The sequence below is a fragment of the Pongo pygmaeus genome, chromosome 21 (assembly GCF_028885625.2).
Source record: "Pongo pygmaeus isolate AG05252 chromosome 21, NHGRI_mPonPyg2-v2.0_pri, whole genome shotgun sequence".
NCBI lineage: Eukaryota > Metazoa > Chordata > Mammalia > Primates > Hominidae > Pongo > Pongo pygmaeus.
The window spans coordinates 38666583-38689285 of record NC_072394.2 but is presented as its reverse complement, the minus strand read 5'-3'; the positions used below and the strand labels follow the sequence as shown (position 1 = coordinate 38689285).

General features: G+C 45.3%; 1 protein-coding gene across 3 annotated transcripts; it reads right to left on the bottom strand.

Annotated features, from left to right (window-relative positions):
• Window positions 1-1023: 1023 nt before the first annotated feature.
• On the bottom strand, window positions 1024-21700 carry AAR2 (AAR2 splicing factor). 3 transcript variants are annotated; one of them, XM_054467212.2, is made up of 4 exons: window positions 21408-21700; window positions 17292-18096; window positions 13014-13243; window positions 1024-2376 (listed from the first exon to the last, which is right to left on the bottom strand). In XM_054467212.2, the coding sequence occupies exons 2-4, from the start codon at window positions 18046-18048 to the stop codon at window positions 2209-2211; spliced, it is 1155 nt and encodes a 384-aa protein (XP_054323187.1). In that variant the 5' UTR covers window positions 18049-18096; window positions 21408-21700; the 3' UTR covers window positions 1024-2208. The 3 variants fall into 3 exon arrangements, with proteins under 3 accessions (XP_054323187.1, XP_063515296.1, XP_054323188.1); XM_063659226.1 differs by having other exon boundaries at window positions 21107-21434; XM_054467213.2 differs by lacking the exon at window positions 1024-2376 and adding an exon at window positions 2384-11736.
• Window positions 21701-22703: the final 1003 nt, after the last annotated feature.

The window sequence follows — 22703 nt, the reverse complement described above, 5'->3', positions numbered from 1 at the left end:
AGGACTCAGGCCCCATCTGGATTCGCTACTTCAGAATTTCTGCAGGATGGGACTTGGGAATCTGCATTTTCAGAAATTATTGAGATGTAATTTACATACCATAAAAATCATTTTTTTTCTTTTTTTTTGAGACGGAGTCTTGCTCAGTCCCCCAGGCTGGAGTGCAGTGGCGCGATCTCGGCTCAATTCAAGCTCCGCCTCCCAGGTTCATGCCATTCTCCTGCCACAGCCTGTAGCTAGGACTACAGGCGCCCGCCACCATGCCCGGCTAATTTTTTTTGTATTTTTAGTAGAGACAGGGTTTCACCATGTTAGCTGGTCTTGATCTCCGGACCTCGTGATCCACCCACCTCGGCCTCCCAAAGTGCTGGGATTACAGGCATGAGCCACCGTGCCCGGCCAAAATTAATCATTTTCAAGTGCTCACTTTCAGTGGTTTTTAGTAAATTCTTAAGGTTGTACAACTATCACCACCATCTAATTCCAGAATATTTTCATCACTCCAAAAAGAAATCCCAGACTCATCAGCAGTCACTGCCATTCCATACTGTCTTATTCTCTGGTAACCGCTAATTGACTCTCCCTCTCTGTGGATTTGCTTATAGTGGACATGCCACGTGAATGGAATCATGTAATAGGTGGTCCTTGTGTCTTTGACTTAGCACATTCTCAAGGTTCATCCGTGTTGCAGCATGTATCAGGACTTCACCCCTTTAAAGATAGTTTTCACAAGCTCCCCAGCTAGTTCTGATGAGTGGGCTTTGGGAGAAAAAGAGGTGCCAATTCATATGAGGTGAATCTTGGGTTATTATTGAGACATGGGGCCTCATCCCTTCTTCCTTGTGTGCCTGTCTCAGGGACCTCAAGAGGAACAGGAGGAACACTGGCTGCCTGCCTCTTCCAGGCTCCAGAGGTTGGGCAAGTCTCCCAGACACTGGAGGGAGGTGTGTGTCTACGGACAGTAGCCTGGCTGCTCTGGAGATTAGGCGGATTAACTGCAAGAGACACACACACACAAGGGGATTGTCTCAACTCGAAGACTTTAATGTACATTATGCTCTTGGAAAAACATCTCCAAGGAAACAAGTGGAAGCAAATGTCTCAACCAGCAGGGATTCTCATCCAAAAACATGGTGTAAGCCCCAGTCTTGGAAAAGGATGGCACAGGGACTGTGATCATAGTACAACAGTTTGATGTCAGGGTGGCAGGGCCTGTGTACTTGTCTAGAGAGGAACCCTGCCACACAGCACGATGGACTCCCGAGGAACCAGGAGCTCATTACTCTGGTGACTGACAGCTCCACAGCAGGACTGGGAAGATTTAGGCTGACCAGGTATTCTTCAGCACTTGGAAGGCACAAAACTTCACAAGGGCCTTAAGAAGCCTGCTCTGGGTAGAAACCTTTCTGGTTGTTGTTGACTCTCCAGGTCATCAGAAACAGTCACGGTGGCTCTGGTGAGGAAGGGGAGGGTCCCACTTCTGGGTGAGGCCTCGGAATGGAACAGGTGGGAGGTGACAGCACCAGCAAGGCCCCTGAGGCCAGGGTCCACACCCACCTTGGGAGATGACCCACTGGGCCTCTGGACAGGAGAATGGGATTTCGATGGAGAAAGCTGAAGCTGACCACCTGCTAGATTGAATCCAGCTGCCTCCCTTGACACTCTCTTCCCAATCAAGGGCTCCCAAGGAGCTGCAGGCCCAAGTCCTCTGCTCCTATTCAGCAAGAGGCAGGTGGCAATTCGGGGTGATCTCCCCATCACCCTCCATTTAACCGCAAAAAAAGTCACCAACCGACTTCTCAGGCCCCCTGGGCAATCCAGGGTTTCTTGTTTCCTAAGCTCCTATGGAACAAGCAATCAGTTATTTCTTGGACTTTTGGTTCAATTCCTTCTCATTCAGAGGGAATATGGTTGCCGTGTAGGCAGATCTCTCCTAGGAGCTTCTGTAAGAGCCTGTGTGAAATTCAGTCAGGTTAGCACCAAGGCCCGGCTGATGGGGAACCCACAAATGTGCCTTCAGGATGGGTACAGCCTCTTTGGCAATGAAGAAATATATTTGTCAGTGAAAAAGGGAATTCTGGCTCCATCTTTGCAAGACCTGGAGAGATTGCTGCCCTGGCAGGTCCCAGGATGGGAAGAAGTAAATGGAGAGGCCAGGACTGCAGCCCTGTGGGAAGGGGCCCCTCGCAGCTGAGAGCGCTCCCCGAGTTAGCCCATCTCGATGCCCTCAGGGAGCTCCACCACCACCGGGGCACAGTCCTCAGGTTCCGCAGCAAAGTCCCACCGGAACTTCTTGGTCAGGTGAGCTTGGAACTTTTCAGCTTTCTTCCTCAGGGTGGCATCCACGGCAATGCTGCAGGCAGAGGAAAAGAAAACCTACAGAGAACAGAGGATAAGTCACTCCTGAAAAGACGGAGGGCGGGGGGCGAGAAAGCTGTGGAAATTTCCTCATGGTGTTCGGCTCTTCTGGGGCGGGTAGATCAGCTGCTGCTGGCATAGGCCCAGGACACCTGCTATGCTCCCCCCAAACCAAGAAAGAAGGCCCAAACCCAGCTGAGATGCTAGGGCAGGACTAGAATGGAAAATTACTATCTGGGCAGAGATGCCCCACCGAGAGTAAGGCTGGGGGCCATTACCCTGGCTCCACCCCCTGGGGGGTTTTACTGGACACCTGGGCAGTAACCCAGAGGAACAGGTAGTAGCTACACCAGTCGGCACTAAGGTCCTAAGAAAGGCTTGGGGGTGCTTATAAGCCCCTGGATCCCATAAAGTCCCAGGCCCCAAGCCAACAAGACTGAATTGCTGCTCTAATCTTCTAAATGGGCCACAGGCTGCCAGTTTGAGGCTTCTATCCCCCTTAAAAGCTGTCTTTGATTTTTTTTTTAATTGTGGTAAAATATACAGAGGGACCCTGACTTACGTTCAATTTACGACACTTCGACTTTATGATGATGCAAAGTGATACACATTCAGAAGAAGCTGCACTTTGAATTGTTTCTTTCAGTACAGTATTCAAGAAATTACATGAGATATTCAACACTTCCTCATAAAATAGGCTTTGTGTTAAATGATTTTGCACAACTGTAGGCTAGTGTTACTGTTCTGAGCACATTTGAGGTGGGCGAGGCTGAGCTACAATGTTAGGGACGTTAGGTGTAATCAATGCATTTTTGACTTATGGTATATCTGATTTACAGTTTATTAAGACATAACCCCATGGGAAGCTGAGGAGCATCTGTACATAAGATCTACCATTTCAGCCATTTAAAAATATTTTTATTTTTTAAATTGTGGCAAAATATACATATTTATTATTTTAGCCATTTTAAGTGTACAGTTGAGTAGCATTAAGTACACTGACATTGTTGTACAACCATCACTACCACCCATCTCCAGAATGACCCCATCATCCCCAGACAAAACTCTGCAGCCATTAAACAACAACTCCCCCTTCCCTCTTCCCTCCAGGCCCTGGCAACCCACATTCTACTTTCCGACTCTATGAATTCGACTACCCTATCCCCCTTCCCTCCTCCCACCAGGCCCTGGCAACCCACATTCTACTTTCTGTCTCTATGAATCTGACTACTCTAGGCACCTCATCTAAGTGGAATCATACAGCATTTGTCCTTTTGCAACTGGCTTATTTCACTTAGCGTAATATCCTTCAAGGTTCATTAATGATGCAGCATGTGTCAGAATTTCCTTTCTTTTGAAGGCTGAATAATATTCTGTTGCATGCAGATACCACATTTTGTTTGTCTAGTCATCTGTCAATGTCCATTTGTGTTGTTTTTACCTTCTGGCTATTGTGAATAATGCTGCTGTGAACATGGGTGTACACATATCTCTTAGGGTCTCTGCTTTCAATTCTTTTGCGCAGAAACCCAGGAGTGGAGCTGTTGGATCATACGGGAACTCCCTGTTTAAATTCTGATGAACTGCCACAGTTTTTCACAGTGGCCGTACCACTTTATATTCCCACCAGCAATGCACAAAGGTTCTCATTTCTCCACATCCTGGCCAACGCCTGTTATTTTCTGTGTGTGTTTAAATCATAGCCATTCTAATAGGTAGGAGGTAGTATCTTACTGCAGTTTTGATTTGCATTTCCCTAATGATCAGTGGATATTGAATATGTTTTCAAGTGTACATTCGCCATTTGTATATCTTCTTTGGTGAAATGTCCATTCAACTTCCTTGCCCATTTTTAAATTGGGTTGTTTTTGCATTGTTGAGTTGTAGTTCTTTATATATTCTGGATATTAACCCCTTATTCTGATGCTCTCATGAACAGTTTCATTTAATACAAACATGGGCAAGGGAGCAGAATGGTAATTTTTTCCACATCTAAAACCCCATTCCAGATTGTCCTGGATCCCAGTCCCTTCCTAAGAGTAATAGCAAACCCATGATTCCTTCTTATACTATTTTACTGTTTTCAAAGAAGTTTCACAGAGCATCCAACTGGATCCTCCCAACACCCTGGGAAGATACAACAGAATGCCTATTTTAAGGAAATGGAAGCTGAGAGGAGTTAAATGACTGAATAAAAATTACCCAGAAAGGAAGAAGTGGTTTTTCCCAGACTACCATCTGCTACCCTGCAGGCCCACCCAGAGACACAGGGGTGTGGCGGTGGAAGCAGCTCTTTGATCCACATCACTCTCATGCCACAGTTGGCTTTTAGGCCACCATGGAAAGATGCTGGGCCCCAGGAGACCTGACCCAACAAAGGCAACAGGCGTCCTCTGCAGCTGATTCCAGGGAGAATATTCCTCCCACCTGCTTCTCCGCCGTCTTCCTGTTAGCAGGAGTGCGGCTCGTTTTCAGTGGTCTTTGTCTGGAGCCATTCCGTTGGAGTAGCAGCAGTAGGAACACAGAGAGAAGTGATGGGGGAAGGGGGCGGTACAGAATCCAGCTTCATTAACTTGGGAATCGACTAAACACAGGAGTGGGAAGCGCAGCCACAACAAAATGCCAGATCAATAACTAATTAGAGGGGCTGTGTGATCTTGGTGGCGAAGGCCATGAGGAAGCCAAGGGTTGGCCTGTCTGTAGGCAGCTAGTGGAGCCCGACTGGAGCAAGGCTGAATTCTGGGGAGGGGCCTGGTATGGACAGCACAGAAGCCTTCTCTCAAACAGTTTTAGCTCTGGAGGCCCTGCACACCCATAAGGCCATCCCCAGAGGTTGTGGGGAGCCTGTTGGGCTGAATTAGCAAGTCTCTTCCTGTTTCCCTTCCTTACATGGGAATTGGATGACTCTCCACAGTCCCTGCTCTGCAGCCACTGAGCAGCCGCCCACACATGTGCCACTGCTTCCTCTGCACCTCTCTGCACACATGCTTTTCCCTCTGCTCTTAACACCCTTCCACCTCCTGCTTTCTCCTCCTTCACCTATGAATTTCTGCTAAAGACTCAGGTTCGGCTCAGACATCACCTCCTTGAAGATGTCTTCCAGACCAAGGATGGAGTGGGTGCTCCTCTGCACTCCCTCAGCCCCAGGGCTACCTTGATCAGTCTCAGTAAGGTAAGAGGCCATTTGCTGTTGATCTTGCCCACCAGACATGGAGCAACCTCACAGCAGCGGCTCTTTCACACCGTGCTCCACTCTTGGCACAGCGCCCGACACACAAAAAGGACCCATTAGATGTTTCATGAACAGAAGAATGAAGACAACCACAGGTTCAATTTTGGGTTCACTTTTGTACAGTGCCTAGCACCAAATAGCTGTTCAATAGTGATGTAGTGATGCTGGGGAGAAGGAAAGGCTCATCCTAGGGAGGAGGCAGCTTCTTTACCAGGCCCCTGAATGCCATGGCTCTCAAGACACCTCCTTGTGACATGAACTGCTCGGACCCCTGTTCCCCAGCACTGTGCCCAAGCCTCCCTCATGGCATTCCTCACACTGTGCTTGTATCACAGTGATTTGCACCCTCTCAAAGTGGGGACTGTGTCCTAATTATCAATGTGTGCCACAAAGCATATCACCCAAGGCCAGGTATAGAGTTAGGGCCCAAAGGGTGCTCACCGAATGACCTAATGAGACCAGGGACTGCCCTGCACTTGGCAATGGCCAGGAGTAACAGGCTGGAACAAGCTGGGCTCACTCACGCTCATCACCCATCCTCGCGAAGCACCTCTCAAACACTGCCTGGGAATAAATTCCACTAGAGGCAGGTAAAACAGACACCTTCAGTCTAACAAATATGGTTTCTAATTTAAAAAGTGCTTCATCCTTTTTAAAGAACTCACCAACTTGATCTTTACCACAGCCTGGGAGGCAGGACAGGAACTTACTATTCCCACCGCAGAGGTAAGACACTAGGCGTGCGGCAACACGCAGTGACAAATGCTGAGCAGAGTCCTGTCAAAGCAGAGGCATCTCGGCTTCATCCTTCACCTGCCCAGACCTTTTGTCTTGACAGAGGCTTAATCCATCCCTGATATTTATTTTTAGCACTGCCTTGTAGGGAACCAAGGTGCTTCTGAAACTGTCCCTTCTGCAGCCTCCAGGACACAGGGCATAGTCTGGGTTGACTTAAGAAAAAAAAAAAAATCAACCTTATTGTGGTATAACTTACACACAATTAATTTTATTCATTTTATTTTATTTATTTTTTAGAGACGGGATCTCACTGTTGCCCATGCTGAAGTGCAGTGGCATGATCATATCTCACTGCAGCCTTGAACTCCTGGGCTCAAGGGATTCTCTTGCCTCAGCATCCCAAGTAGCTAGGACTACAGGTACATGCCACGAACACCTAGATAATTTTTTTTTTTTTTTTTTTGAGATAGGGTCTCACTCTGTCACCTAGGCTGGAGCACAGTGATGTAATCACAGCTTACTGCAGCCTTGACCTCTGTGCTCAAGTGATCCACACACCTCGGCCTCCTCAGTAGTTGAGACTATAGGTACATGCCACCATGCCTAGCTAAATTTTGTATTTTTTGTAGAGACAGGGTTTCGCCATGTTGCCCAGGCTGGTCTGGAACACCTAGGCTCAAGTGATCCACGCACCTTGTCTTCCCAAAGTGCTGGGATTAGAGGCATGAGCCACCACGCCTGGTATTTTTTTTTTTCTTAATTTTTTGTAGAGACAGGTTCTCACTATGTTGCCCAGGTTAGTGAATTCATCAATTTTAAATGCTTAGTTAATCTGGACAAATATATATATATACCCCTATGCAACCATATGATATATGTTCACAGTGTTTGCTTTGCTTTTGGTATCCAGTTCTGAGTTTGAAGGTGCATATAAATTTGTGTAACCATCACCCCAATCAGGACATGGAACCATCCCATCACTCCAAACAGCTCCCTTGTGCTGCCCCTTAGCAGTCAAACCCTTCCCTCACCCCTACCCCTTGGCATCCCCTGGTCTATTTTTGACCACAGTTTCACAAACTTGGTATTTGTAAAAACTCCTCACAATTCAGAAATGAAGATGTCTAAATAGTACTTAGTTTCCAAGCAATAACTTATTCTGATTCTTTTATTTTTAGATTAATTTTATGCCTTCTTCAGGAAACTTAACAGTGATCTAGTTATTTTATTCACTAAAACAAAATCAAGTCAACACTTTTTAACATCACTGGGACATAAATCACCTTAATCTCAGCAGATCAATACTGAATATTTAAAAAATACTTTTGAAATAGGATAATATTTTGCAAACAAATGCATTTATCTAAAACAAAAAGCACATCTACTGGGTGTTTTTCTTCAAACACAAAATAAAGCATGAACACTTTAATCATTTAATCTGTGTATTATGAAATTCTAAATTACTTTAGTCACACATGTGAAAGCTTTTCTTAAACCTAAGTTAAATAAATTGAGTTCAGTTAGGTCACCTCGAGAAATTCAAAATATCAAGGTAGGTAGCTATGTCACTATCTTATCCTATTTTTTTAGCTAGACCAAAAAGATGACATTTCCTAATTTTTTCAATTCCCAAATAATTATTCAACTTAGAATGAAACTAGCAATAGGTAGAAGATTTTGTTTCCACTTGCAGCAGAAGAAAGTGGTGTTAAAAGCAAGACTATTGTTTCACAATGATGACCGGGAAGGTGAAAAGCAGCATAAATGAGATCACCTGAAGTCAGTTTGAAAAATCTGGGATGTTTCATCTGGGGCTCTAATCATATACAGGAGCCCACCATGGGCTTTAGAATGTAAAGCTCAGCCTTGCCTTCCACTAGCTCTGTTGATTTTGAGCAAATTATGTGACCTCCCTGAGTCTGCTTCCTCATCTATATAATGGGATTAGAGACCTAGCTTCTAGCACTGTTGTGAGGGCTCAATGAGACTAAGCATGCAAAAGAGATAGCTAACGGCAAGAGGTGTAGGATTAGGCAGGCAAATTTATCATAGTGGGCATCGTGATAAAAATACCATAGACCTCATTGTCAGAGTTGGTGTTTTCCCTCAAGAGTTAAAGATGAACACACATTTAGAATACTAGCAAGAAAGGAAGTTGGAAAGCATATACGGCCTATTGTAACTAGAAGTATTTTTAAAAACAGGTTAGATGACTATATGCCTAAGTACTACGTAATCAACAATAAAAATCCTTATTTCGTACATAACTCACTTTGTAACATATCATTAAATTCAGATTATCCTTTCATTGGTTTTAAATGAATTATGGTGACTTAAGTTGCTTTAAATAAAAGAAAAAACTGTATCTATTTTTGTAAAACAAATCCCTTTTATTCAAGTGAAATCCAAGGGATTTGTAAAAACCAGTGGCTTCTATTCAAAAGGGCCTCACGTGGGAAAGTTGAAAAAAAATTAATGGCTAAGAGAATTCCATTACGTGGCTGATTTTATCCATGCTAATGTGGCTGTCTTTAAGTGCTCACACACACAAACACCAGTCCCTCTCCATGGGTAGCAGCCATTTAAGCTCCTAAGTAAGAAAGCCAGTTCCACTTACTTGACTACCTGGGAGGGCAGGCAGCTGGCTGAGGAAGGCTTTTATGGGCTGATTCATTCAGTCACAAATGCCCTGAGTGAATGCCTCTGTGTGGAGAACTGGACTCTCACTGCCAACATGGCATCAACGTGACTCTCCATTAAAAAAAAAAAAAAGTTTTACAATATTCTTCTCCACATTGTGCCTTTTGAAATCTCAGTCATCCCTCAAGTGCATGGTCAAATGCCCCCACCTTCCACCCTTGCATAAAGCCTCAAATCCCAACCCCAGTCAGAATTAACCACTCCCTTTTTGGTGCTCCTAATGCCCTTTGATCAGACTCCACTGTTTATACCTATGATATTTACATTGTCACAAGAATTATGAACTCTATCCATCTAAAAACACCCAATGAAATAAATGTTAGGCCTTGACAACATATTGATGATAACCAGATGTGAGGTCAGGAGTTTGAGACCAGCCTGGCCAACATGGCGAAACCTCATCTCTACTAAAAATATTAAAAAATTAGGTGGGTGTGGTGGTGCACACCTGTAATCCCAGCTACTTGGGAGGCTGAGGCCAGAGAATCACTTGAACCTGGGAGGCAGAGGTTGCAGTGAGCCGAGATCACGCCATTGTACTCCAGCCTGGGTGACAGACCAAGACTATGTCTCAAAAAAAAAAAAAAAAAAGAAGAAGATAACCAGATGAACAAAAAATAGGCCTCGTGTAAAAGGAGCCCATGACTCAGTGCGGGAGTCAGGCAGACAATATATTAGTTTCAGCAAGCACATCTCATGCAATATAATAGTGACAAGTACAAAGTAAGCTAAGAGTAGGGAAAGGGGAGAGTGAAAGAGAGACAGAGTGAGACAGAGAGGAGGGATGGCTTGACAGAGAGGGATGCCTTGAGGGCATGTTGTAGAATGAGCAAATATGTACCAGGGAGAGGGAAAATCAGGTTCAGGCAAGAAGGTATGAAACATGGGTATAAAGTTTCAATTATGCAGGATGAAGAAGTTCTAGAGATCTGCTGGATGGCATGATGCTTATGGTTAATACTGTACTGAACACTGAAAATCTGTTAAGACGGCATATCTCATGTTAAATTGTGTTTTTTACCACAATTTTATTTATTTATTTATTTTTTGAGACAAAGTCTCACTCTTTTTGCCCAGGCTGGAGTGTAGTGGTGCAATCTCGAATCACTGCAACTTCTGCTTCCCCGGTTTAAGAGATTCTCCTGCCTCAGCCTCCTACTGAGTAGCTGGGACTAGAGGCGCCCACCACCATGCCCAGCTAATTTTTGTATTTTTAGTAGAGATGGGGGTTTCACCATGTTGGCCAGGCTGGTCTCGAACTCCTGACCTCAAGTGATCCTCCAGCCTTGGCCTCCCAAAGTGCTGAGATTACAGGCGTGAGCCACCACGGACCAGCCGTTTTTTACAATTTTTTTTTTAAAAAGCATGAAACAGCATAACCTGTCTGGGAACCTGCAAAGAGACCACTGTTGCTGGAGGTGATGGGGGAAAACGGAGAGGAAGGAGAAGCTGGAGAACAGGATAAGAAGCCAGATCGGAATGGCCTTTGCGACCAATGTTTAGGCTTTTAATTTTCTACGCAATGAGGAGCCACAGAGAAGCAGGATCACAGCTGCATTATGGAGCAGCACCTCGGGTGGCAGCGTGGGAGAGACATGGGGTAACTGGTAAGCACGGAGGCTGGTAAACTCCGATGCAGTCTAGGTGAGACCAAAAGGCTGGGGCTAGGGAAATGGTACTAGGGCAGGACTGCCTTCTAAAACACTTACTGCTATCTGCTTACTGCTATTTGGTTAGTTAACTTTCTGTTAACTTTCTCAAAACACAAGAGTCTGCTATCTGGAGTTACTTGGCTAGTTAACTTTCTGTTAACTTTCTCAAAATACAAGAGTCAAGACAGTGACTCTGTCTTGCTCACAGCTATATTCCCAGTTCTAGAACAGAGTCTTCTATACAGCAGATACTCAGCAATTACCTGCTAAATCAATGAACAAATCCCTTGAGGGCAGGAACTCTGGCTAACTCACATATATATATATATTCCTCAACACTTTCAGTAGAATATTATATATGAAGAATGCTCAAAGACATGTGTTTTGTTTTGTTTTGGCACATGCCCTGGATTTTTCCAAATAATGACATCGAATTTTCTTGGTGAAAAGTCCAAAGACTTGGAAAAGTCCAACCATCAGCTTTGCACAACCCACCTGGGCATCTAGCAATCCAGCTGGGCACTTTCTGCTTTGTAAATCATTGCTGGCAACAAAGCCTGGCAATTATAGAGCTCAGCTGCTGGTTGTGCTAACAATGGTCTAGACAGCCAGCGACACCGTGGCCCTCCTGTGTCTGTGTGACGCATCAACGTGCATCAGGAGGGAAGCAGCCACTGCCAGAGGCAAGTTAGCAGGCTAATGCCTCCTCACACTGCCTCACAACCCATAACCAGTACCTTTGGGGAAAATTTTCCCCACAGAGGAAGGACAAAGGGGTTCAATTTCTCTGTTATATGAAGAACCAGTAAAAGGACAGTTTTATAGCTCTTCTGAGTGGAACAGACCAGGCTCAAACCATGCGTTTGAGTGACTCATTGCCGTGGTTTACACAGGTCCTTCAACTGCCAGCTTTAAGTCAGATGCCTGCTCACAGGGACTCGTCCAACAGTAGGTTGGCTTTAGAAAAGCATTCTGTACCTCTGAGAAACAGGAACTCGATGAAGTCTTCACTGATGTCAATCAAGAATCCTTTCTGGGGGATTCACACTGTGTTCACTACACAAGGGCATAAGCACAGGCAGGAAACCAAGACTCAGGCCTGGGTACAAATCCTGACCTCCACCTGCCAGCTGTATGACTTCAAGTAAGTGATTTAACCATTCTCAAGTGTTCTCATTTGTAAAATGGGAATAATACCCCCATCTTACAAGGCTCCAAAGGGATTCAATGAGTGAACAGGGTCTCACTCTGTTGCCCAGGCTGGAGCGCAGTGGCACGATCATAATCATTGCTCACTATAGCCTCAAACTCCTGGGCTAAGTGATCCTCCTGTCTCAGCCTCCCAAGTGGCTAGGACTACAGGTGCACATGACCATACCTGGCCAATTTTTTAATTTTTGGAGAGACGGGGTCTCACTATATTGCCCAAGCTGGTCTTTAATTCCTGGGCTCAAGTGATCCTCCTGCCTTCACCTCCCAAAGTGTTGGGATTACAGTCATGAACCACCACACCCGGCCCCAACATTTAATGAATGCTTGTCCCTTCTGTTACCCCGAGTGGGATAGGAAGGTTGGTGAAAGGCTGCCTTATATGGAGCAGGCCTCATGGGGGTACTACACACAGGGAGAAGAAAGAAGCTCATGGGAGGGAAAGTATGGAAACTGACAGTTGGCAGCTTCTGCCTCTTCTATTCTTGAGAAAGTTACACAACGTGAGTGACAGAGGCTGTCCCAAGTACATAAAGGAAACTAATCTGTTTGCAAAGGGAGGAAATAGCATAGGATGAAGATTGTAAGTTGTTTGAAGCTTCTTTCCTAATTACCACTCATAATGAAAATTTAATTGCCAAGTTAAAAGCAAATTTCACTTTTTCTGTCATAGAATCTCTGCAGAAACTGGCACATTTTGTTTGAACAGGAAATCAAAGTTATTTTAATGCTTAAATGAGATCTAAGGAGCTGCAGATGTTTCACTGGGAATAACAAACTTCAAAATTCTGCTTTACTGGGTTGTAGCAATTCATGGCTACAGGGAGAAAGAAAAGCTGTTTTAAGCTGAGTAAACCAAAGCAGTGGAAGGAATTCAAATCCAAGTACCCTAGTGTTAGGCACTCTGGGGACGAGGTGTAGGGAGAGGGTGGTACAGAGAGAAAACTTCTGGCATAGAGGCACTTACAATTGAGTAAGAGAGAGAAAAGCAGGAAATATCCCAAGACTAGGAAACTGAAATTTAAAAATTCTGGGGTCATGGAAGAATAGCGAGAAACAAAACACATACTGTTGCCTCAATTCTGACCCACATGTGCATCAGCTCAGTCAGAAAGACTGCTCACCTGTAAGGTGCTGGTGAGGAAGTTATCTTGGGAGACAATGTCTACGAAGAAGTCAGCGGGGATCTCACCAAGCTGGTGGTATAGGATGGAGATGAGGTTGATGTAGAGGGTGTGGTGCTTCATCATGGCTGCTTCTGACCGGCACAGGAGGTTCAGGAGCCGCTTCCAATGCTCAAATGCCTCGTACACATTCCCCAGCAGGAAGCACACAAAAGCAAACTGGAGTTCACCTGAAAGGTGCAGAGAGGAGAAGTGATTCTGAGGGAGAGGAGGACCAGCTGACACTCTCCATCACTATTCACAAGGCCATGAATTCCACTGGACCTCAGCGACAGATGACCTTTTATCCTTGTCACTCCTGCAGAGCCTGGCAGGAGATTTTGCACCTAACAGGTACTCAACAAATGTCTGCTGAACCGCTATGAATTCAAGCCATGGGAAACCAACCTGTGGCTTTGGATTTTTGTAAAATCAGACTGCTAGAGAAGAGGTATTCCCAGTATTTGCCTGGCATTTTAGGTTTACAAAATGTGTTCATGGATATTATGCCAAGTGGATTTCAAACCTGGCTACCCATCAGAATCACTGAGAGTCTGTTAAAAGTAAAGCTACCCAAGCTTCACCCTCAGAGGTTCTGGTGGAGGAGAGATGATGGGGCCTTCGTATCTGTAGCTCTAACAAGCTCCCCAGGTGATTCTGATGCGGATGGTCTGCTCCAGGGTCACGGAAATACTGCACTATACCATGTAACCCTCAGTCCAAATCCACAAGGCGATCAGGAAGGTGGTATTTGCCTCATTTTATAGATGAGGTCAAGGGCTTGCCCAAGGCCATACATCTAATGCTTCACAATGTGGGCAACGGAAAGATAAAACAGATTCTCCATTGGGTGGGAACAGTTCTGGAACCTCCCACAAAAGAAAAATTCATGAGTACTTATTCCAGGGTCAGCCTGCCAGGCAGATTATTTTTGTTTGCTTAATCACAGGGCTCTGTGATTTAATCTCTATGAGCAGCTTAGTGGCTAAGAGCATGGGCTCTGGAGCCAAACTGCCTAGATTCAAATCTTAGCTCTGCCACTTAGCAGCTGTGTGACCTTGGGCAAGTTACTCAATCTATTAAGGCCTCAATTTCCTTATTTGAGGGTTGCAGCAAAGATTAAATGAATGGATATAGTACACATATAGCATTTAGAATAAGACCTGGCACAAAGTAGCACTCAAAAGATATTATGTTCCCAATTTCTATCAGATGCCCATCTCAAACAGAGACCTGATGATCCAGACACCACTGTCCCTGGGCAAGTAACTGGGTCTCTGGTTACCAGAGAATACTGCTACTCATCACAGGCATTCTCTCTATTTCAAAGGTGGCTGGAAATTTAATGAGGTATACGTACATGTGGGCCATAAAAAGAAGAGATGTACTCAACACCAAATACCTCTTTAAATGCATGGCGTTTGATCTCTGCCACCTCCAGAGACCTGGAAAAGCTAGCTCCCTGTTCCTAAGCATATGGAACTAAGTTTGATTTGTGTGAATAGCTACCTGGTTTAGATATTTTGGATCTCTGACCAATATTTTCAAATATAGTCAAATTTTCTTTCTATAATATAGGTTAATGATTTGCTTCTTCAGCTGACTTTACTTGGTTTGTGAAACTAAATATTAGCCTATTCTTTGCGTTTAGGACATTTATTAAATTTGTACATTTCTGACTTTATCTAAAATTAAATTATGACATCAAAAATAATTTCAAAGAGCTGTGATGTAGATTCAAAATTATCCCTGGACAGGTGCGGGGGCAAGGATAGTCCTAGCCCTTTGAGAGGTCAATGGGGGAGGATCGCTTGAGTTCAGGAGTTTGAGACAAGCCTGGGCAACACAGGGAGACCCTATCTTGACCAAAAATAATTAGCTGGGCGTGGTGGCACACACCTGTAGTACCAGCTACTTGCGAGGCTGAGGTGGGAGGATCACTTGAGCCCAGGAGGTTGAGGCTGCAGTGAGCTGTGATCATGCCACTGCACTCCAGCTCGTGTCACAGAGTGAGACCTTGTCTCAAAAAAAAAAAACAAAAAACCCAACAAAGTTATTCCTGTAACAGACCTTTTCACAAGATATATTTTGAAGAATTGAAATGTTTAAGAGGTAGAAAGACAGGATTTCTATTCATTTTTAAGCCAGACTTTCAAAAGTTACTTATTACATGAAAATACTAATGCATTAAGATGTACCTGTTAAAGGCTGGGTGCGGTGGCTCACGCCTGTAATCCCAGCACTTTGGGAGGCTGAGGCGGGTGGATCATGAGGTCAGGAGATCAAGACCATCCTGGCTAACATGGTGAAACCCCGTCTCTACTAAAAATACAAAACAAAATTAGCCGGGCGTGGTGGTGGGCGCCTGTAGTCCCAGCTACTCAGGAGGCTGAGGCAGGAGAATAGCGTGAACCCGGGAGGCAGAGCTTGCAGTGAGCCGAATTCAAGCCACTGCACTCTAGTCTGGGCAACAGAGCAAGACTCCGTCTCAACAACAACAACAACAACAAAAAGATGTACCTGTTAAAATATATGTTATATCATTAGCTGAACCAATGATATAAAAAGTCCTGTCTGGGCACAGTAATCCCACCACTTTGGGAAGCCGAGGCAGAAGGATTGCTTGGGCCCGAGAGGTTGAGGTGGCAGTAAGACATGATTGTGTGACCGTACTACAGCCTGGGTGACACAGCGAAACTCTGTCTCAAAAAAAAAAAAAAGTCCTACATTGAAATTTCTCACTGAACTTCCAACAAGAAAATATGCAAATTACCTGGAAAATCTGTAAATATATATAAAAATAGCTGTTCAAAATGTGACACATATTTGCTGTCATTAGTATTTAAGAAATAAAGAAATATAAACAAGGTGCCATTTTTCAACTATCCAACTGGAAGAGGCCTTTGTTAAACTGCCATGCCCAGTGCTGTCAAAAGTGACGGGCAATAGGTTCCTACCAGCCAGCAAGGATGCAAAAACCTTCTCCTGGCAACATGCACAGTCTGACCCAACAATTCTATCCCTAAATGTATGCGTAAGTACACACGAGAATGTTCACTAGATGATATATGTATAATATATTTTTGAGACGGCTCTTGTTGCCCAGGCTGAAGTGCAATGGCGAGGTCTTGGCTCACTGTGACCTCTGCCTCCTGGGTTCCAGCGATTCTCCTGCCTCAGCCTCCAGAGTAGCTGGGACTACAGGTGTACACCACACAGCTAATTTTGTATTTTTAGTACAGATGGGGTTTCACCATGTTGGCCAGGCTGGTCTCGAACTTCTAACCTCAGGTAATCCCCACCAGCCTCAGCCTCCCAAAGTGCTGGGATTACAGGTGTGAGTCACCACACCTGGCCACTTGATGATATGGAAAATAGGGAGCATCTCAATGGTCCATAACAGAGAACTGGTCCAATAACTATGGAACATGAAACAGCCACTAAAAAAGTGACTGTTAGTGACATGAAAAAAACATTTATATTAAGGCAGATTACAAAGTAATAATATACTTCAATCCTGTTTTTATAAAAACTCATATATATATAGACACATATACTGAATTTTTAAAAGACTTGAGAGGAAGTACATAGAAATAAACAGAGAAGACATTGAAATGAAATACATAGAAATACACAGAAAAAAAGGAACGTAAATATACCAAAATGTATAAATGGTTATTTCTAAGTAGTGAGATATGAAGTAAATTTTGTTTTTCTTTTATGATTAATATCTATCATTTTTGTAATAAAAGGGAAGGTAACAATAAAAACTATAAAGATTAAAAAAAAAATCACTGTCCTGTTCTAAGCCAGTTGAGAGACCAACATCTTGAGGGTCAGGAGCAAACTGAGGAGGCAGGTGAGAGGCTACAACGAACACAGGTCTGGCCCAGAAACCAAGAGTCCTGGGTTCTGGTCTCAGTTCAGCCACTCAGTGGGCCAAATCTTTTCCTTCTGTAGGACTGGGCTCTATCAGTGGTTCCCAAACAGAAGATTATCTGCACCAGGTTCACCTAGGATGCTTGTTTATTAGACAGATAGACAGAAACTGCGGAAGCCCTACTCCAGATCTCTCGAATCGAAATCTCCAGGGCTAAGGGTAAAGACACACCTGTATCTTCAGCCTCCCAGCCAGGTTTAGTTGCTGCTGGACTAACACAAGATGTACTCCCTATTCTAAAACACCTCTGCTAATATCCTCCCCTTGGCCCACTCCCAAAGAGCCTTGTTCCTTCTCACCAAGCACATCCTGGGGGCTGCTGGGGAACTGCTTGTTGAGCACAGTCTCCAGGGCATAGCTCAGGTCCATGCTGTGCTTGGTTATCTCGGCTGGCGTGGCACCCTCTGGGAACATCTGCGTGGGCAGCTCTGAGAAGCGGATCTCTGTCCCGGCTCTGGGCTTCATCTCTGGTAGCCGGGCCAGGCCCTCTTGGTAGCTTTTGCACTCAGTGCCACAGCGGGGTAGATTCTGCCCCACGCGGTCCTTGGTGTGCTTCATGGAGAGCACAGGTAGCACATCAGAGAAGGCACAGATCTGTCGGTTCTCGGGCTGCAGTTTCTCCACTGTGGCTTCGCTGATGAAGTTGGTGAGTGAGATCCACTTCTTCAGGGTGGCATAGGGGTAAGGCCCCAGGAACTGGTCCAGCTCCTGGAGGTTGGCCCTCATGGCTTCCACCTCAGACTCTGGGGCTGGGGACAGGTCTACCTCTTCCCTGAGTGTGCTCCAGCGCAGCACTGTCAGCCCCCGCTGGTGCAGGCTAAGGAAGAAACCCATACGAGGGCCTACTTCCTTCGGATTAGCCTTGTCCACAGAGCTGTAGTGGAGGAAGTGGATGCCTGGAGGGATCATCTTCACGCCCCGGAACTTGGGCCCCACCTCCCAGGAGTTATAGTCAATCCCAAACTCTGTTCCCCTGGGCATGTTCAGGATGACCACAGTGGCCCCTTCAAAGAAGAGGCGCTTGGCTAGCTCAGGATCCATCTGCATGGCAGCCATGGGGCCAGTGGTGGGTGACCAAAAGAACCCTTTTTCTTTGATGAACAGCTAAGAAAGAAAGAAATCAGAGTTAATCAGAATGTGGGGGAAAGATGCTTCATTTGCTAAGCATTCTGTATATGCCAGATATTGAGTTAGACCCCTGACATGGCTATTTCCCTTAATCCTCATGACAACCCTGCATTGAGTTTACAGATGAGAAAAATGAGGATTAAAAGAAAGGATTTTTGTGTTTTGGCTTAACATGCAAGGACACTCACTTCACAGCTATAAGATAACAGTGAAAGAAAAGTGACATGCTCATGGTCATACCAGGACCCAAATTAGAATCTGGATACCCTGCCTGCAGGCCAGTGTTGTGTCCACCGTCCATTCTTAGTATCTTCTCAGATCTCTTTCTCACAACAGAGGGTGAGGGTGGAAAATTCCTGGACGGCTCACTCTAAACTATACGCCTAAATCATTTAGAACTACAATTCTGCCGAAAAACTATCCCAAAAGATTTGGAAATATTAAATCAAGTACATATCCAGTTTCCCATAAGCCTCAGGGAAGGCCCAGAAATGGACAGACGGTAGAAAGTGGAGGCTCAGCATCTAAAGTTTGTTCAGGGTCTAGAGAGCTTTTTCTACCACAAATCTCCCCTCTTCTTTCACTCATAAAAACCCTAAACTCCAGGGAGTGAAACAACTTCCCAAAGAGCCCACAATCAGTGGTGGCTCTGGACCATTCATCCAGAATGAATTCAGGTGGTAAAGCTAGCCTAGGAAGAGAAAGCTGGCCAGAAGAGAAAGAGCTTAGTACACTTATTTTACCTACTTCTGAATATCCCAGACATTGCCTCTGGGATATCGGCAAGAATGGTACCAACATGAACAAATGTAAACAAACCATTACGAAACCTTCTAGTCCTAAGATACCTACCTAATTTAACAAATATTCACTGAGTGCCTGTATTGTGCCAGGATCTTTGCCAGGCCCCCAAAAAACATCACAGATTAAGACAGTCACTGCCCTCTAGGCAATTCCAATCTAGCCAAGACGCCAAAATTTCACACACAGAAAAACAAGCTGCCTGTTTGTTTACTTTTTTTTTTTTTTTTTGAGACAGGGTCTCGCTCTGTCACCCCAGCTGGAGTGCAGTGGTGTCATCTCGGCTCACTACATCATCCACCTCCTGGGTTCAAGCAATTCTTGTAACTCAGCCTCCCAAGCAGCTGATACTACAGGTGTGCGCCACCACGCCTGGCTAAGTTTTGTATTTTTAGTACAGACAGGGTTTCACCATGTGGCCTAGGCTAGTCTGGAACTCCTGACCTCAAGTGATTTGCCCGCCTCGGCCTCCCAAAGGTCTGAGATTACAGGTGTGAGCCACCATGCCTGGCCTTGTTTACCTTTTTTACTTTAAATAAAACAGTGCAGAAAGGAAGACCAATCCTTTTCCAAAAATAAGAGCACATTTTATCATTGTTACCTCAAAACCACCATAAATGACTCTTACCCTGAATCAGCACTTTGTGTTTCACCAAACTGCAAGTCACAATCCATTAGTGGATTAGGAAATCAATGTGAAGGTCTCAACCAGCATTATTTTTTAAACGAAAATAACAGAATTTTTGAAATATCACAGTACATCATGAGTAGTAAAGCTAAGTACTGTTTTCCGGAGCTTTGTGTGTTTGTGTGTACACTTGGTTGTGCCATAAAATGTATTCATTACTGTAGGTCACAGTCATAAAAGTTTGAAAGACCCTGCTCTAAATAATTCGTATTAACAGGCCGGGTGCGGTGACTCACGCCTGTAATCTCAGCACTTTGGGAGTCCGAGGCGGATGGATAACGAGGTCAGGAGTTTGAGACCAGCCTGGCCAATACTGTGAAACCCCATCTCTACTAAAAAATACAAAAAAATTAGCCGCGCATGGAGGTGTGCGCCGGTAGTCCCAGCTACTTGAGAGGCTGAGGCAGAAGAATCGCTTGAACCTGGGAGGCAGAGGTTGCAGTGAGCTGAGATCACACCACTGCACTCCAGCCTGGGGGTCTGAGCAAATTTCGTCTCAAAATAATAATAATAATAATAATAATAATAATAATAATACATATCATCTTCCTATTTGTAATCCTGAATTCAGAAAGTATTTAATGTTTGCTGAATGAACAGATATTCCATTTAGAATAACTGCTCATCAATTAGCCATTTTCCCTTGTGACATCTCTGTGCTCCTCCTTGATAATGACATTTCTTTCATGCTAATTTCACCAGTCTGTAATTCTATTCACTATATCTCCAGCAGCTGGCACAGGGCCTGGCACAGAGGAGATGCTAGGAAAAGGTTTATTAAATATGCATAGAACTCTGCAGTCTACCAACCCCTGTCACTGACAGCTCTGTGAGTTCCTCACAGTCCTGGAACACCTAAAGTCACATCCATCCACTTCTCTCCACCACCTCCCTAATCCAAGCTACCATCGTCCCTCACTCAGAGTGCTTGCTCCTCAACCCATTCTCCATTCCACAGCAGTAACCTTTTCAAAATGCCAATCTAATCACATCACCACCCATGTCAGCTTCTGAGTGGTTTCCCATATGGTTCTTGAAAAACCAAAATTCTTATTACCTACAAAGCCTGCACGGTCTGACCCCTGGCAACCCCTTTAGCTTGTTTCACACCATGGTCCCCCACAAGCTCTCTGTTCCAGCCACAGTGGCCTCTTTCAGAACCTGAAAGGCTCTCTCCACATAGAAAACTCTTCCCTCCCCACTTTGTCAAATCCTTTTTTCTAATCTCAGCTCAATATTCACCTCCTCAGTAAAGGTTCCTTGACCTGGGGCTAGGTCAGGTCTCCTGTGATACACTCTGGGGTACCTTGTACCTTTCCGTTTCAATGATCACAACTGCAGTTTTGGATGTTTGATTGAGGGCTGTCATCGCTACGAGACTTGAGTCCTGCTGTATCCCTAGCACAGATTCAACGCTTAGTAAACATTTACTTAATACAAGTATGATATCCATTTTGTAAACGAGAAACAAAGACTCAGTTCGGGGAAAGACCTTACTGGAAGTCACGCAGAGTAGGGCAGAGCCAGGTCGACTGCAATCAGGGTCTCCGGCCCCCAGGCTCTAAAGTTAAAAAAAACCGCGAAGTAACTAACTTCGTGTGCCCCGCGAAGCCCTGGCGACGGCTTCTCAGGAAGGGCCTCCAGAGACACCAGCGTCCCACAAACAGAGAACCAGCCGCCCCGGCGAGGTGGGCCTAGTTCAAGGCACTCCGTGACTCTAAGCCAAGAAGAGGGACGGCCCAGCCACACATACACAAGGAATCAGGAAAGGAAAAAGAGGCCAGGAGGCCACACTCACCTCCTCGCCCGACGTTCCGGCACAGCGGAAAAGCACCGGAAGTTCCCCAGCTTTGGCGTCTGACTGGAGCGACGGGGGAAGCGGTCCGGCAGAGCCCTGGGTCGCGGGAAGAATGGCCCGTGCCTGCAGGTTCCGCCGGATGCAAGGTTGCCTTTTGTTATTCTTAGTTTCTCGTTTTAGCTTCTGAATTGTGAACAACTTTCATTAACCTATGCATTTTATATCCCCGTCCAGAAACACAGCCACCAGCCATCAGCCATCTTACTTTGGGCTCAAGCAGTCATGGTCACTAAAGCACAGCCAAGGCTTGTACCAGTGGCTACTATTCAGTAGTAGCCAGTCAGGCGCTCGGTCACTGTCTTTGTCAGCCAGTCTCTATCCCGGTCACAGTGTCTCAGCTTCCAGTCACACTCAGCCCTCGGGGAGAGCCTCAGAAACCCAGCCACCAGCCCAGAGGGAACCAGCGTCAGCCTCCGCTGCTGCAGCAGCAGCAGTCACCACCTCAGTCCCTCTGGCCCTTATCACCCCGTGTCCTTCCTGCAGGCCAGTTCCTAACATCTCAGTCAGGTTATCAACGCACGAGGGAAGGAATCTGTCTGTCTCGTTCCTCACTGTTTCCCTGGAACCGAGCACAAAGCCAGGCACAAAAGCTCAGCTGAGTACATATATTATGCATTTAATTAATAATGATGATAATTTGGTATTAATAAATAACTTCTATTTGTGGGTCTAACCCTGCACTATTAATCAGGGTTCCACCAAAGATACAGAGCCAGTAGGAGATCTATATTAAGTGATTTATTGCCAAGAATTGGCTTATGTGATTTTAGGGCGGGCCACTTGGGTATTTCTTTTTTTTTTTTTTTTGAGACACAATCTCACTCTGTCACCCAGGCTGGAGTGCAATGGCGCTATCTCGGCTCACTGCGTCCTCCGCCTCCTGGGTTCAAGCCATTCTCCTGCCTCAGCCTCCCGAGTAGCTGGGATTACAGGCGCCCACCACCGTGCCCGGCTAATTTTTGTATTTTTAGTAGAAATGGGGTTTCATCTTGTTGGCCAGGCTGGCTTCGAACTCCTGACCTCAGGTGATCCGCCCACCTCGGCCTCTCAAAGTGCTGGAATTACAGGCATGAGTCACCATGCCTGGCCCACTTGGTTGTTTATAATCCTTGCACTAACCCTAGTAAGGTATGTGTATTCCCAGTTTGCAGAAGAGAAAACTGAGGTTCAAAGAGATGTTACACAGCCAGAGAATGGCAGAGCTAGAATGCAAACCAAGGGCTGTCTGTTCTTATC

Excerpts from the sequence above, each read along its gene's own strand:
- AAR2 (XM_054467212.2), bottom strand. The coding sequence starts at position 18,048 with ATGGCTGCCATGCAGATGGATCCTGAGCTAGCCAAGCGCCTCTTCTTT. Across the intron at positions 13,244-17,291 it reads CAGCCCCCAGGATGTGCTTG|GTGAACTCCAGTTTGCTTTT; the intron begins GTGAGAAGGAAC and ends TGCACCTTTCAG. Across the intron at positions 2,377-13,013 it reads TCCTCACCAGCACCTTACAG|GTTTTCTTTTCCTCTGCCTG; the intron begins GTGAGCAGTCTT and ends TGTTCTCTGTAG.